The 15,880-nt window shown below is 34.0% G+C and overlaps 1 protein-coding gene across 2 annotated transcripts; it reads right to left on the bottom strand.

Annotated features, from left to right (window-relative positions):
- Positions 1–4,762: 4,762 nt before the first annotated feature.
- Positions 4,763–7,296, bottom strand: LOC140814656 (protein DETOXIFICATION 33-like). 2 transcript variants are annotated; one of them, XM_073173704.1, is made up of 7 exons: positions 7,039–7,296; positions 6,200–6,741; positions 6,020–6,106; positions 5,747–5,803; positions 5,393–5,631; positions 5,019–5,224; positions 4,763–4,938 (listed from the first exon to the last, which is right to left on the bottom strand). In XM_073173704.1, exons 1-7 carry the CDS (start codon positions 7,294–7,296, stop codon positions 4,867–4,869), a joined length of 1,461 nt encoding a protein of 486 aa, XP_073029805.1. In that variant the 3' UTR covers positions 4,763–4,866. The 2 variants fall into 2 exon arrangements, with proteins under 2 accessions (XP_073029805.1, XP_073029804.1); XM_073173703.1 differs by having other exon boundaries at positions 4,769–5,224.
- Between the last annotated feature and the right edge of the window lie 8,584 nt (positions 7,297–15,880).

The raw sequence follows: 15,880 nt of genomic DNA, 5'->3' as shown, positions 1-15,880 counted from the left end.
TAATCGAACATCAAAGCTAATTGTATTCGGATCATCAACTCCCACTTGCTCAAATTTTTGGGAAAAATGATTTGTAACTTGCATATATTTGATATAAGCCAATAATCTTTTTAAGATTGCAAAAACTAACTCGAATTCAATGAATAGTAAGCAGTGATGGAGCCAAGAGGGCGGGTGGGTGTAGGGGTGGTATACCGTACAGTACCGTACCGAAAATCCTATACCGTATACCGTACCGAAAATTACGGTATAAAAAATTTCATACCGATATCGTACCGAAAATTTGGCAAACCGCGTTGGTCCACTGCAGAACTAGCTTTGAGCGATCAAATGATAGAGCCAAAGGTAAATTACTTTCGAAGATAATAAAAATAGAGAGTAGCCAACATATGTGCTTGTCATTGTTTGAGTCATAGTTTTTATCTGTATTGCATGTATGGTTCATTTGTTTTCCACGGGTTTAAAAAATTTTCAAGTTGAAAAAAATCAATTTTTAATATTTATCCAACCATTCACGTGCATATCTGTATATTATTGGACCAATTACATGACTTGACTTCATTGAAAAAATTAATCATAGTGTTGATTTTATTTACCACGTTTAATTAGAAATATTGGTGTCACACATTGATTTTCAAAATTATAATGATACTGAAACAAGGAAGAGATGAAGAAAGAGTGCTTCTGCAATTGCAGAGTTAGAATTATGAATCTATTCGAGTTAGAATTTTAAACTATAGAATTTTTTAATATTTTTTGATTGAGTCGTCCGAACTAATATAAAATTAATCCAAAAATATATATATAAACTGCTTATTTGTGGCTTCGCTAAGAACTTAAAAATAAAAATTAAGATATCAAATGGAAAGGAGTTTATCCTAATTATTTAACAATATATTATGATATCGCTTAGTTTGTCACGCCCCGAGACCGGGGTTAGTCGACGTCGGCGTTGTTTTACAATCACACAATAGAAAACAACAAGCTTGTAGTACAGTATAAACCAAAAACCAGTTTATTACTCATAATCAATCATAGAATTATCTTTACAACGTAGATTCTTAAAATGATAAAAATATGCGGAAGCGTTAAAACTGAATCAAAAGTTTAAACTTAACTAAAATCTTGAAATCTTGAATCTCACCAGCCCCAAAACTGGTCCGAATCTTCGTCCTCAAGCTGTTCTTCGGATTTATCTGGGAGGGGAGAATAAGGGGGGAGAGTGATATGGTTGTCACTCAGTAAGCGGGGGCCGTTCGAGCACATACATAACAAATACACATGAATTTCGAAAACCACATAACTTGCATAACGTAATTCATATCGCATGCGTAACATTGACCAGCACTGAGATTCATCTACTTTTTATGGTTTACTGATATCAGTCCCTAATTTTTACTCCTCTAAGGGACGAGGCCGTATAGCGGTTATATCCCCTACCGTGTAAGGTTACGTCATGGTTGAGATTCCCACCCATATCCAGTCGACTCCTTACAGTGCTCAAAATCATATGACAATCAACACAAGAAATAAGTAGGAGAAGAATGTACTCGACCGTATTTTCAAAAACGAATAAGATAATATGCATAACGAGATTTAATCTTTAAAACAAGCCCATTTACCTTAGACTGGAAGAAAACATGAAGAATTCGAACATCATAGAAGTATCATGCAACCGGTACTTCGAAAACACATCAGCACATCTATCAAAAAATCAGCCGCCTTGTAAAATTCATTGCGCCTTATTGCACCGTTGGATCGGGCTCAAACTTGATATATTTGGGCTTTAATTTTTCCTTTTATAGATTACATATGGAACATTTAAATAAGATTTGACATTATCCATTCTATTTATCTTTTATATATTTTATCACAAAAACTTATATGAGATAGAGTGAGTCTCATGTGAGACCGTCTCACGGGTCATAATCCGTGAGACGGGTCAACCCTACCCATATTCACAATAAAAAGCAATACTTTTAGCATAAAAAGTAATACTTTTTCATGGGTGACCCAAATAAGAGATCCGTCTCACAAATACGACCCGTGAGACCGTCTCACACAAGTTTTTGCCTATGAGATAATATAACATATCAATTTTATGAGACGAATCTATTATCTGATTCAACAAATGAAAAATATTATTTTAATGTTAAAATATTACCTTTTTCTACAAGTATGTACCAGACTGACTCATCTCGCTGATATATTCGTGAGACTATGTCATATGAGACCTACTCTTATTTTATTTAGAAAAAGACCATTATTAGAACGGTTGGTCTCTGGTATAGTTAAAGTAAAATTGCTAATTTAACCCTAGAAAAATAAGCCATTGTCAAAAGCAGGCCGTGAGATACTCATTAAGGCTGTAGCACAAGCTATACCATCATATTGTATGAATGCTTTTCTATTGCCGGTGTCTATAACTGACGAAATCTAGCGTATGTTAAATTTGTTTTGGTGGGGATCCAAGAAAGACAGCCAACGCTGTATCCATTGGCTTTCTTGGGACATGTTGAGCGTTAGAAAAGAGAAAGGAGGTCTAGGATTCAGAGATCTCTACGGTTTTAATCTGGAAATGTTAGGGAGACAAGGCTGGTCATTTATTTCTAGCCCAGATACACTCGCAAGCAGAATCTTCAAAGCTAGATATTTCCCTCGAGGGGACTTCCTCACAGCCCAATTGGGCCATAATCCAAGCTTCGTTTGGAAAAGTATCTGGAGCTCTCAATCATTGTTACAAACTGGATGCCGGTGGAAGATTGGAGATGGAACAAGGATAAATATTTGGAGCGATCGTACAAATAATTTCCGGGTTCAAACCTTGCGGGTCTCTGGAATGGAATCACAAAGGGTGGCTGAATTGATGATTCCAGGGCGCAAGCAATGGAATGTTGAGCTAATCAATGAATTGTTTGATACAAGAGATAAATGTGAAATCTTGAAAATACATCTACAGGAGGCTTCAATGACAGATATAAGAATATGACACTACAGCAAAAATGGGAGATATACTGTAAAATCGGGGTTTTGGGTGATTTATGAGATTATGTCGTCCAACATGGAATTTGGGACTTCGAGGGAATGGGAAAATGTCTGGAAATTACAGATCCCACCAAAAGTCAAAACTTTCTTATGGCGAGCAATTAGAAACTGCCTACCAGTTAGAGCAACGCTTCAACGCAAAGGTATTCCAGTCCCCCTTACATGTGTACACTGTGATTGTCATATTGAAAACACATGGCATGCTTTTCTACTATGCCCTCTTGCTCAGGAATGCTGGAATGAGTCCCATCTCTCCCATATTATAAACTCATGTGCAGCTAAAGTAGACAGCTTTGCAGAAATGATATTCTTGATGCTCAAAACACTAACGAATATGGAAGTCGGGAAGTCTGTTATTATCATGTGAGGATTATGGAAACAAAGAAATGATAAAACTATGGAACCATAAGCATTGCACGTCAGCACAGCTGGTCCGGGGAGCTCTACAGACATTGTACGATTGGCTACAAGCAAAAGAAAAAGGCCCTATCTTCAAACCAAACGTGCAAAGGGTTGAATCAGTATGTAAAAGATGGCACACCTCCCCCCCCCCCCCCCCCCCCCCCCACTTCAATGACAGATATAAGAATATGACACTACAGCAAAAATGGGAGATATACTGTAAAATCGGGGTATTGGGTGGTTTCTGAGATTATGTCGTCCAACATGGAATTTGGGACTTCGAGGGAATGGGAAAATGTCTGGAAATTACAGATCCCACCAAAAGTCAAAACTTTCTTATGGCGAGCAATTAGAAACTGCCTACTAGTTAGAGCAACGCTTCAACGCAAATGTATTCCAGTCCCCCTTACATGTGTACACTGTGATTGTCATATTGAAAACACATGTCATGATTTTCTACTATGCCCTCTTGCTCAGGAATGCTGGAATGAGTCCCATCTCTCCCATATTATAAACTCATGTGCAGCTAAAGTAGACAGCTTTGCAGAAATGATATTCTTGATGCTCAAAACACTAACGAATATGGAAGTCGGGAAGTCTGTTATTATCATGTGGGGATTATGGAAACAAAGAAATGATAAACTATGGAACCATAAGCATTGCACGTCAGCACAGCTGGTCCGGGGAGCTCTACAGACATTGTACGATTGGCTACAAGCAAAAGAAAGAGGCCCTATCTTCAAACCAAACGTGCAAAGGGTTGAATCAGTATGTAAAAGATGGCACAAACCTCCCCCCACCCCCCCCCCCCCCCCCCCCCCCCCACTTCTTCAAATGCAACACGGATGCAGCCATCTTCACGGACAATAATACATTCTGCCTTAGTTGTGTCTTGCGAGATGAAAATGGAGAATTTATGGCATGCCGAGTGCAACACGGCCCTGGAAATCCAATGGTGAAAGAATGTGAATCCCTTGCTCTACTCAATGCTATAACTTGGATCAAAGAGATGAATCTGCAAATGTGATTTTTGAACTTGATGCAAAGACTGTTGTGGATGCTATCAAGTCTTCTGCCGACGATGCTACCGAGTTTGGATCTCTTGTGCACCAATGCCAGCTGCTACTGAATCAAGGAAGCGCACTCTCGGTTCAATTTGCCTATAGACAAACAAATGGTGTAGCTGATGCTTTGGCAAAAGCTGTTTTTATGTTAGTCCTCCGATTTTCTTTGACAGTCCGTCTTATTTGATTGAACACTTAGATTATTATAATCCTTTGGATGATTAATGAAATTTCCTTTTAAAAAAAAATTAGCTTAATAATATATGGGTATTTTGACTCATCAATTTCTTATCAATAAAATGTCTTTATTTCAAGTTTTGCACAAGTTTGTTCAATTTTCTTCTCTCGCACTATGTTATGCTCTTCTCTCAGATTGAAGCAGCAACAAGTCATCATTGGCCCGGACTCTCTCCACAGCCTTGGAAGCCTAATTTCCGAACAAAATGTCGTTTTCATCCAAAATAGATTAGAATCAAAATAACTACATATATGGAGCAGAGTGCATACCTCTTTATTCCAATTAGCACGAGTCACGAGCACAAGCAACACCACAGTTTGAAGCAAACAGCCAAGTAACATCCCTAACCAGATCCCTTTCACACCAAGATCGAACTTGTAACCGAGCAACGCCCCGAGAGGAAGCCCAAATACATAATAGCACCCGATATTTACTAGTGCGACAGATGCTTGCCACCCTGCACCTACTGCCACTCCTACACAGTCGAGGAGCAAATCGTCAGTAGGCTCAAAACCAAGTGACTTCATGCTAATAGGTTCTGCTAGCAACTACTTTACACGTGCTTTTAGTTTACGAAAATAATTTACCCAAGTCTCTTTATGATTTGATATGAGATATATATGTAGAATATTGTACTACCCACCATGGAGTACAGGCTGAATGCTGTTGAGGAGAATGGTTGCAGCCAAGAAATAACCCAACTTGGATGTCTCCTTTATGACTTCTGCTTTATCAGAAAACATCCTGGGAAACACATTCTTGGTTGCAAGAATGGAGACTGCGAATACAACTCCAAACAATATTGATGTAACGACAACTACTACGACAGAGAATTTCGCTGCTTTGGGACAGTTAGCTCCAAGTTCGTTTGAAACACGAACACTGCGAATCGTCGAATTGAACATTAAATGGTGGCAAATAACTCAACTATTTGTATCAATGAAATCAAAAGTGCTTTGTTCATGCTTCTCAAAAGGTATAGGCTGAAGTTTCACACCTGATTGCAGCATTGAAACCAAGAGTGATCATTAAAGTCCAAATTTCCAGATTCATACTGTCACAAAGGAAAGATTAATGGATAATGGATCGATAATAGCTCAAATGGAGTGCTCGGCATTCAAATTTATAACAAACTCAATGCATTTGGACCACGGTGAATCCAGGGACTCAGAAAAGAACAGGCAAGACGGGACGGTTCACCCTCTCGTCGAAAGAAGCATTCATTTTTATATTTAAGGTGTTGAAACCGTGACAGAATTGAAGAACTAACCAGATGGAAATGGCATCAACTGCAATTTCTGGATTCTTTAACCAGCCAACCATAAGTAACACCACAGTATAATACCATAGCTCCAAACTGCATTCACAAATAAATCGGAAAGAATTTCACAAGTAATCACAACAAAAGAAACAGATCTTAAACATCTACATTCAAAATCCAACAACTTACCAGAGCATGATGGCTGATGCAAGAGACAATTTCACGAATCCAAAAAGGGACTTAAATGCCTTGAAAGATAATCCAGTCCATGATTCGGGGAAGAATCCGGATACCACATAAACCATTTGAGCTAAGACCACAAGGCACCATGATATGTTCCCCACCATAGCAGCACCAAACAAGCCTTTCCCAAGTTTTATCACGACTAGCCAGTTCAAGAAAACGTGGAAACCCAATACGAGTAACGAAATCACAGCCATAACCCATATTCTGCTCTGTGCTTGAAGGAATTTTTGAAGTGGGAAATTCAATGCATAAGCGAATAACTGAGGGATCACCCAAAGAGCAAACTTTCCAGCAAGACTTGAGATGTTTTCACTTTGTCGGAAAAGTATTAGTATCGGCGACGTAAAAACGTAAAGTGGGGATAGGAACAAGGCGGTGACAAGAGTTATAACGCATGATCGTTGGAGATAGATTCCAAGCCTAACATATTGTCCAGCACCAACTGCTTGGCCACAGAGTGTTTCCAGGGCACTTCCCATTCCGAGCTAATACAAGAAAATCAACAAAATCTTGAATAAAAACTAACGCTTTTGTGCGTGTCGGTGTGTGTGAGAGAGTTTTGGGTTAGTTTCACCCCAGTCTACTAAAATCTTGAATCCCATGTTTTTTTTTTCAAAAAAAAAAAAACACTGATTGATTCAAGATTCAAGACCTGAAATAATATTCGAAATTACATTTTTATATTTCCCATCTCATCTATACAAAACCATTGTGATCAATAAAATAATGTAATATTATAAAACCAACGACTGAATTTTTGTCCACAATAGAGTTGATCATACCATGATGCCAAACACAAAGCCCTCGAGCACATTCTGCACAATTGAAACAGCAGCAAGTTCCACCTCTCCAAGATGGCCGACAAACGCAACAGTCACAAACGCGATGGAAAACTGTGCGACGGAGGTAAGAATCGCCGGCGCCGCAATCTTCCACAGCTTCTTTGATTCATCCAAGGTTCTTGATCCCTTTTTTCTGACATCAACGCTGGAGAGGTGAGCTTCTCTTTCTGTTTCGATTTCTAAAGAAGTGGGTTTCATGTTTTGTTAGCTTTCTTGATTTGCTCAGTTTCATGCAGGAATGTACAATATAATTAAAAAACCAATGTATTTTTTTTTCAATGTTTATCATTTACTAGTTTTGACCAACTTTAGTTGAAACTTGGCTTTATCTCGAAGAAAAAGTCTTAATTTCTAGCGCAGAAATTTGTTGGTATTCGGATATAGATACAAATGAGAAGGTGTACTTCTTGGGAATCTGCAAAATATTGGTTATTTTGACAGAAGAAAAATAGCACCGATTGCGAGAACGAACGAGGATATGACGTCTAGTCTATGTTCAAGACTTGTCTTATGTAGCTCTTACTTCATTCCGTCGGGGAAATATAAAAAATTAAAATAAATAATTTATTGTTCAATTAATTAATAAATTATATTAATTTTAATTACTACTTTACTAATATTTCATATATAAATAAAAAGGTAAAATATCTTGTTTATTAAAGTGAATTTCTATTTTTCTATTCAATAATAAAAATATTTACCACACAATTAATAAAATAAAAGAGGAAGACGTACCTAGTAGTGGGACTAAAATAAAACGTAGAGTATGTCTCTTGTGAGACGGTCTCACGAATCTTTATCTGTGAGATGAGTCAATCCCTACAGATATTAACAATAAAAATAATATTCTTAGCGTAAAAAATAATAATTTTTCATGGATGACTCAAATAAGATATATGTTTCACAAATTACGACCAATGAAACCGTCTCACACAAGTTTTTGTCTAAAATGTAATGTCCTAAAACTAAAAAATTGGTTCTTTTTTTCGAAAAATATATTTTAAATTTCGGAAAATTTTGACAAAGTATTATACTTTGTGGGAGATACACAAAGTATCAGATTTTCTGTTACTTTTTTTTTTTTTTAAAAAAAAGACGTAGCAGGTGAAGATTAAGGTGTTCAATTATGGTTTGATTTAGTTTATATAAAAATGAGAACCAAACCATATTATATCTGATACAAGTTACAAAATTTTGAACTTATAATTAACGTAAATGTTTTAAAATGTGCTTATGTTTATTGGACTAAAATCTACCATCAATAAATTCTCGATATAATAAAAAATGCACCTAGCGACAGTAAAAAAAACGTCGTTGTTTATATTAGCGACGATTTTAATGAATATTTGAAAAAATAAACCTAATTTCGGATAGTTTTGGGAAGAGCGCTGTCGCTAAACCATCACTTTGCGACGATTTTTCCCTAAATTTAATTTTCAAAATATTAATTAGAATATAATTATGATATTAATTAATTTTCATTGTTTTATGACAATTTAGATTAAAATTATTGCTAATTAGCGACAATTTTTTTTATTCAAATGGTCGCCACTTGCGACAATTTTTTAAAAACAATCCTTAAATTAAATTTTTTAATCAAAACTATCGCTAATAACGATTTTTTTCAAAATAGTCACTAAATTAAAAATTTAAAATATCAAATAATAATAATACAATTATGATATTTACTTATTGTTTGTAAATTAGCGATTTTTTTTATTTAAACCGTCGTTAATTACTATGGTTTTCAAAAAATTGTTTTCAAAAATCATTGCTAATTTTTTTCAAAATATTAAATAATCATATAATTATATAATATAAGTCTATTAAATATTAAATTATTATTTAATGTTAATATAATACATTACTTTAAATAATAATTAATATCACATAATCAGTACATGTAAATTTATATAATTATTATCAAATTAACATACATAAAGAAATACACTATAATACATGCATATATATACTGGTTAGATCTAACATATAATTAAATATTACAATAAATTAAATAATTTAACATACATAATTTTCGTATCAAATCTTCTAGTTAACAATAAAACTATGTGTGTGACATGTAAGTTACATCTAACATATAATTATAAAATATATAACAAGCGTGCAATTCTATAAAAAATATATAATATAAAAATACATTAAATTTCTTTAACATATATATATATATATATATATATATATATATATATATGAAAATTAAATATAAATGGAAAAAATATGGTTAAAGCGTCGACTTATAAAGTTAAAGCCTAGAACCAAATCTGCAATATTAAATAAAAATACAAGTTAGGATAATTAAAATGCATGAAATTTGGCAAACAAAATATTGGCAAAAATTCGCCCATAGCAGAGGAGAAAGAAGAAAATTGCTAAAAAAAAATGAGAAGGGTCTATAGAGGCAACTAGCAATAGTTTTTGAAAAAAATATCTCGCAAACTTAGGGCAGTTTTTTAAATTTCAAATTTGAGATAGAATTTTAATCTAGAAATTCCGTCTTACTCATTGAAAGAAATTATATATAAATCGTCGCTATATATTTAGATGCAACATTTTAAAAAACATTATCGCTATTTTTAGCAACGGTCTTAAAACCGTCTATAAATTTATCCACTGTCGTAAAACCGTCATCGTTAGTGACGTTTTTTAATATCCATTTACGTCGCTAAAATAGCGATGATTTATTTAAAATTAGTGATAAAATTTGAATAAACTCAACAATTTTATAAATTTCATCATTAATTGACCCTTTTTTGTAGCTATAATACAAACTAAAAAACAAACAATATATTTCTATATCAAAAAAATCACTCAAAATTAACAAACTACTACATGATTTTTTATATTAGTGTTTTCTGTTTGGAGTGGTTTGGTTCACTTTATTTGTTTCTAAAACTTGAACCAATTTTTTTTTTTTTTTGTTTGGATGGTTTTAAAATAATTCCAAACCGTGATTTACCGATCCAATATAGATTGGTTTGGTTTAACAGTTTGGTTAAATTTCCAAACGTTAAGGATTTTAATTTTTTAAAGAGCTCTAAGCCTTTAGATTTAATTTGTCACCTTATTAGTTTATAATTATTTTTATATTATTAAAAAATTATTAATTAAATTAAATTGTTTCTAAATCTTACTCTAATTAAATTGAATTTTTCCAATAAAAAAGCTTTGTCATCCTCTTTTTAATACAATTCAATTCCATGTTTTTTTTATGAAATCCATGTTAATATTGTACAAAGATGGTATGGCACCCAATAATTTGATTAACATTAATTATGTAGATTATGAGAGTAAATCAATTAGCTAATATAATTGTAATTGGAAATGGATTTGAAATAGTCTATACAAATGGAATAAACTATAAAAATTGAAAATACTCCATATTTCTTTGAAAAATAATGCATTTAATTTTAATGACAAACTTGTAAATAAATTGAAAAATATTTCATTAAAATTCGATGGTAAAATTGTAAATAATTTGAAAAATAGTCCACTAAATTTTGATGGCAAAATTGTTATTATAATAGTCCATTAAAAAATTCGCAATTTTGTAAGTCAAGGATATGGTGGCAAAATAGTAATTATAAACATAAATCCAAGTGGATGCATGTGAATTGTCAGTTGGTTCTTCATGTATATGTTTTGATAGGGATGTAATCGAGTCGAGCTGAGCCGAACTCTTGAATGTTTGAACTTGGTTCGTTTATAATCGAGTCGAGCTCGAACTTTATTTAACGAATATATGTATGACTCACGAGCTTTTCAAGCCTTTATCGAGCTTAAACCAGCTTAATAAATATAAATTATACATTTAAATTAATTAAAAATTAAATTATATATTTTAAAAAAATTATATTATTCTTATTAAAATTTGTAATTTTTTATAATAAATAAATTTAATAGATTTTTCTATATATTTCATAAATAATATGCAAAATCAATAAATCAAATATCAAAACTATTATTTTTTCACCTAAAAGATTACTAATGAACTTACCAACGAACATGTTCACAAGCTAACGAGTCGAATACTGTAAAGCTTAAGTTTGGTTTGTTTATCTTAACGAGCCTCATTAAACGAGCTCAAACGAGCTTTTATCGAATCGAGCTTCGAATAGCTTACAAACGGTTTGGTTCGTTTACATCCCTATGTGTCCACAAATTACAAATTGGAATGGAATTCAAGTGCTTCACGTGGAGTGAGGATTGGCATATACGAAAAAATAATATTAATAATCTTAATATTGAACAAGAGACATAAACTAGAGGTAAAAAGAAGGGAAAGAAGGGAATTTAAGTTCTATCCCTCAAAACTATAGTGAAATATTGTCCAAACTCAGAACAAATTATATATTCGAAACCTCGTGTTGAAAGTCTTTTTTTAGCTAATGTTCTCTTGAATTCGGCACTTTTATTTATTGAATTGATAGAATAGCATGTATTTGAATTTGATTTCAATATATGCGATAGAATAGCCGATGAAAATTAACTTTCAAAGTTGGAATTGAAATATATCAAGATTTAAATTTTATATGAATTTTTTAGGGTTTCAAAACAATTCTAAAACTTTAAATCTTGATTTGAAATGAATAGATATATTGTTGATTGTATAATAATGAATTATTAGGATTTATTATACGATATAACTCCTAATAATTTAAATATTAAACTGAGTAGCATATAAAAAATTAATACATTCAAATACGCTAATAGAGTTGCAACTGAATGAATCCATAGATTGAAATAAATATTTTGTGAGAACCCGAATTTTCAGCAGTGGCTAGCATTTTGCAGCAGCTCACAATATTCAGCAGCAATACAAAATTTTCAGTAGAAGTTGACAATTCCAGCAGCAACTAAGATTTCAGAAGCTGATATTTTTCCAGAAGCAGAAGAGTTCGTTAGCACGAGATTTCAGCAGACAAGTACTGATTCTGCTTATGATTGGTAACTGAAGCATTTAACATTGAATAAAGGCTGTTAATATCACATAATGACAGATTATGGCCATTAATTGGGAGGCTAACAATCAGAATTTTGTCTATAAATAGTACCCTCAAAATCTCTGAATTGGTGTTACACAAATTTTAAGTTATCTCTTGAAATTCAAGCTAAGAGAGTGCATTTTGCAGTAAAATCCAGTAGCGAGAGCAAACAGATTCCAGACTTCAACCAAAACATTCTGTCAAATTTCAGTAAGTGGGCTTATGTATAAATATCTTGAAACCAGTTTTATAATTTCTGTTTTGAAGCAAGGTATATGTATTTTTGATTTCTAATATCTGATTTTTGAAGCACTGAAACCTAGTAAACTAATTGTAGGAATATATATTTTGCAACATTCCTGATTACTGAATTCTGATTACCGATTACTGGCCTCACCCCTTAGAGGAAAGAACATATAGGAGACTGATATCAGTTTAACCATGAAATTCACAAACGCTCTCATTCTTGCTTGCTAAATTTTAAGTTCTGATTTCTGTTCTAAAATCTGTTATTCCTGAATACCGATTCCTATTCTGAAAGTATGAGTTTCTGTATATTATTTGTGTTACTGTTTCTGTTGAAAATGATTTCGAAAACTGGGAGTTATTCATGCCCCCGCTTATTGAGTGACGACCATATCCCTCACCCACCAAACCCATCTCAGATAAGAACAAGGAAGAAATGTTAGAAAAAGAAGAGTAAAATCAGTTCTGAGGCTGGTGAAGAAGACTGTTGTTTCTCAGTTCTAATTTATATTTTTCCGCTGCATCTGTTAAGACATTGTTATGTCTGGATTTTACATTTCCGATGTAAAACATTAGTTATCTGATTGTATCAGACAATGAATATTCAGTATTATGAATAAATAGACTGATTTCTGAATTTTGTACTTCTGAGGCTTGTTTTTTTCGAATGTAAATTTGAGACTAACGCCGGTGCCGAGGAAAACTGTTGTTTCTCAGTTCTAATTTTTGTTTTTCCGCTGCATTTGTTAAGACATTGTTATGTCTGGGTTTTACATTTCCGCAGTAAAATATTAGTAATCTGAGTTTGTATCAGACAATGAAATATTCAGTATTATGAATAAAAATACTGATTTCTGAATTTTGTACTTCTCAGGCTTGTTGTTTTCGAATGTAAATTTGAGACTAACGCCGATGTCGACCAACCCCGTCCATGGGGCATGACATTTAAGTGGTATCAGAGCCAACCAGATTTCATATTCTTGGGAGGATGAACTAGAAATAATAAGTTCTGATAGACTTCTGAAAATAAATTTGGATAAACTACTAGAATTCTGAAAATAAACTAATGTAATATACTACTGAAACGATAGACTAACTACGTACAGTTGGGAAAATCAGTAAGGGAAACAAATCAGAATGCAATAGAACTCTGAGTATTTCAGCAGCATGTATGAAATGAGTAGGATTGATTTAAGTAGACCTATGTTCAGTAGATGTGAAATCAGTAACTCTGAAGTTAATATTTTGGAAATTCAGCAGCAAGTCTGAATCCAAAAGTAGTTAAAAAAAACCAGTAGACCAAAACTAGTAGATCGAAAAATAGTAGCATCAAAACCAGTAGTCTGAAACCAGAATCTGTAAAAATCAGTAGATCTGAATGTAGAAGACTTGGTCATTAGACCTGGAATGCAGCAGACTGGTTCTAACAGTGCTGGAAAGCAGCAGACTTGATTGCAGTATCATAAGAATTGCCGTAGAAAATGAATTCTAGCAAGCGCATGCAATAGACCTTGCAAATTGTATGGAAGTTGAGGCGTTTTTCGCACAAACTTCAAAAACAGCCATAACTCTTGATCCAAGAGGAATTTTGACTATTGTAATATAACGTTGGAAAGATCTTGATGAGAAGAACTCAACCTAGAACCAATTATTTGTTCTAGAACCACCGACAGACCCCAAAATACTTCGTTTAGATAGTGATATCGTCATTTCCGTAAAATTTTCCAATTTTTTGAAATTTTGAGGAATTTTTATTTGCAAACGCCTAAGTATTTTAGCACCAAATTTGGTACACTTCATGTTCATGATGTGACAGATTTTTAGTAATTTTTTCACGTGATTTTAAGACCAAAAAATGTTGAGCTATTTTCTTCTATTAAATGTTATAGGTTGTACTGATTCTGTTCATTCCAGTAATTGTCTATAACTCGACCTGTACTCTTGAGATCATTTCTGAACCTTGACTCTCATGTTTTGGATGTAGAATATTGCTTACCAGAGTAGCTACATTAAGAGCTTAGAGAAGAAGATAGAGAAACTCAAGGGACATAACTACTGCTTAGAGCTGGACAAAGATGAATTACAGCGTAGAGTAGAACACTTAAGAGATGATATTCAACGTTATACTCACTATCTGCATGAGGCAGAAGAGAAGAATAGGAAAATTCAAGAAGAGTTCGAAAAACCTCCCAAGAGACTGTTGTAGAGTTAATCGAGTTACGTGATAACTTGGTTGAGAAGATCCAAGTGCTTAAGGATCAAAAGAACCAACTCATGCACAAGGATAATTAGTATTGTGAGCAGACTGATGCTCAGATTCAATAGTTGAAGAACACTGTTGAAGTTCTTAGTGACCAGAATGCAGTTCTGCATGGTCATATTGAACATATGGAAACAGTAATAGCCAACCATGAAGAGAAACCCGAGGAGGATCCCGAAGAAGAAGAAGAAGTCGAAGAGGATCCTATGGATTTGGGATTGAGTGAAGTGATATATTAGACCATCAGTAGTAATTCTTTGTAATAACACTTGTTCAATTTGCATTTCTGTTAGAATTTTCGAAGTTTAGTTGTAATTGTACTTTCGTGAGAAATCAATAAAATTATTTTTATCCATTGATTTCATATTTAAATTTTTAGCAATTGCTCAATCATTTTTCTTCTTTTGTTTTGTCCCTATTCTGCCAAAAACCTTAGAACTTTCATATTTGTAGGAAATGGACGGAAGGCCCGTGAGAAACAATCGCGACGCTTTTTATGGAAATCGCAACAAAAATCGCAATAACAAACGCAACGATGAGGATGCACAACAAACACCACCAACAGTTGGCCTCAGGCGGATTTGATGTCTATATCACGATTGTGGCAACCACGCTACAAGGGTTTTTCAACCCTAATGCTAATCAACCACCGCCACCACCTCCATCTCAGAATGGGACTAAGCAGCACTATGAGTCTCTCTGAAGAGCAAGAGTCCCAATATCGATGGAAGCTCCGATCCTGAGGTCAGACAGAATTGGATGAAGGAGGTGGAGAATCATCTTCGACTACTTGAAGTCCCACAAGAGATCAAGGTAGATGTGATTACACCTTTTTTATTGGATAAAGCAGCCAAATGGTGGGAAGGAGTCTCACCAACTATGTTAGGGACGAGACCTATCACATGGCAAAGGTTTCGAGAGACATTTCTGAAGCAGTACTTCCCGACAGCAGTTCGAGAGCAGAAGCTGTCAGAATTTGGAAGCTTGGTCCAAGAACCAAACATGACAGTAGTGGAGTATTCATCTAAGTTCCACTCATTGGAAACTTACTCCCCAACCATCATGGGAGACGAGGCCTTGAAGATACATCGCTTCAAGAAGGGATTGAACAGCTGCAATTAATCTGCTCTTGCTGTTATCGATCCCAGTAGTTTTGATAAATTGATAGAAGCCGTCATCACGGTTGAGAATGACATCAAGAGGCGTGAAGGTAAGAACAAACTCAAACGTCCTTATTCAAGCCAGTACCAACCGGGCCATCAATTCAGAAAGC

Source organism: Primulina eburnea, chromosome 15 (genome assembly GCF_022965805.1).
Source record: "Primulina eburnea isolate SZY01 chromosome 15, ASM2296580v1, whole genome shotgun sequence".
NCBI lineage: Eukaryota > Viridiplantae > Streptophyta > Magnoliopsida > Lamiales > Gesneriaceae > Primulina > Primulina eburnea.
This window is presented reverse-complemented; position numbering and strand designations above follow the sequence as displayed.

What these genes read in the sequence shown, in the direction of transcription:
- LOC140814656 (XM_073173703.1), bottom strand. Translation starts at nt 7,296, where the DNA reads ATGAAACCCACTTCTTTAGAAATCGAAACAGAAAGAGAAGCTCACCTC. An exon ending in GCATCAGCCATCATGCTCTG is followed by an intron (nt 6,107 to 6,199) that starts GTAAGTTGTTGG and finishes TTGTGAATGCAG; the next exon opens with TTTGGAGCTATGGTATTATA. An exon ending in GTTGATGCCATTTCCATCTG is followed by an intron (nt 5,804 to 6,019) that starts GTTAGTTCTTCA and finishes CCTTTGTGACAG; the next exon opens with TATGAATCTGGAAATTTGGA.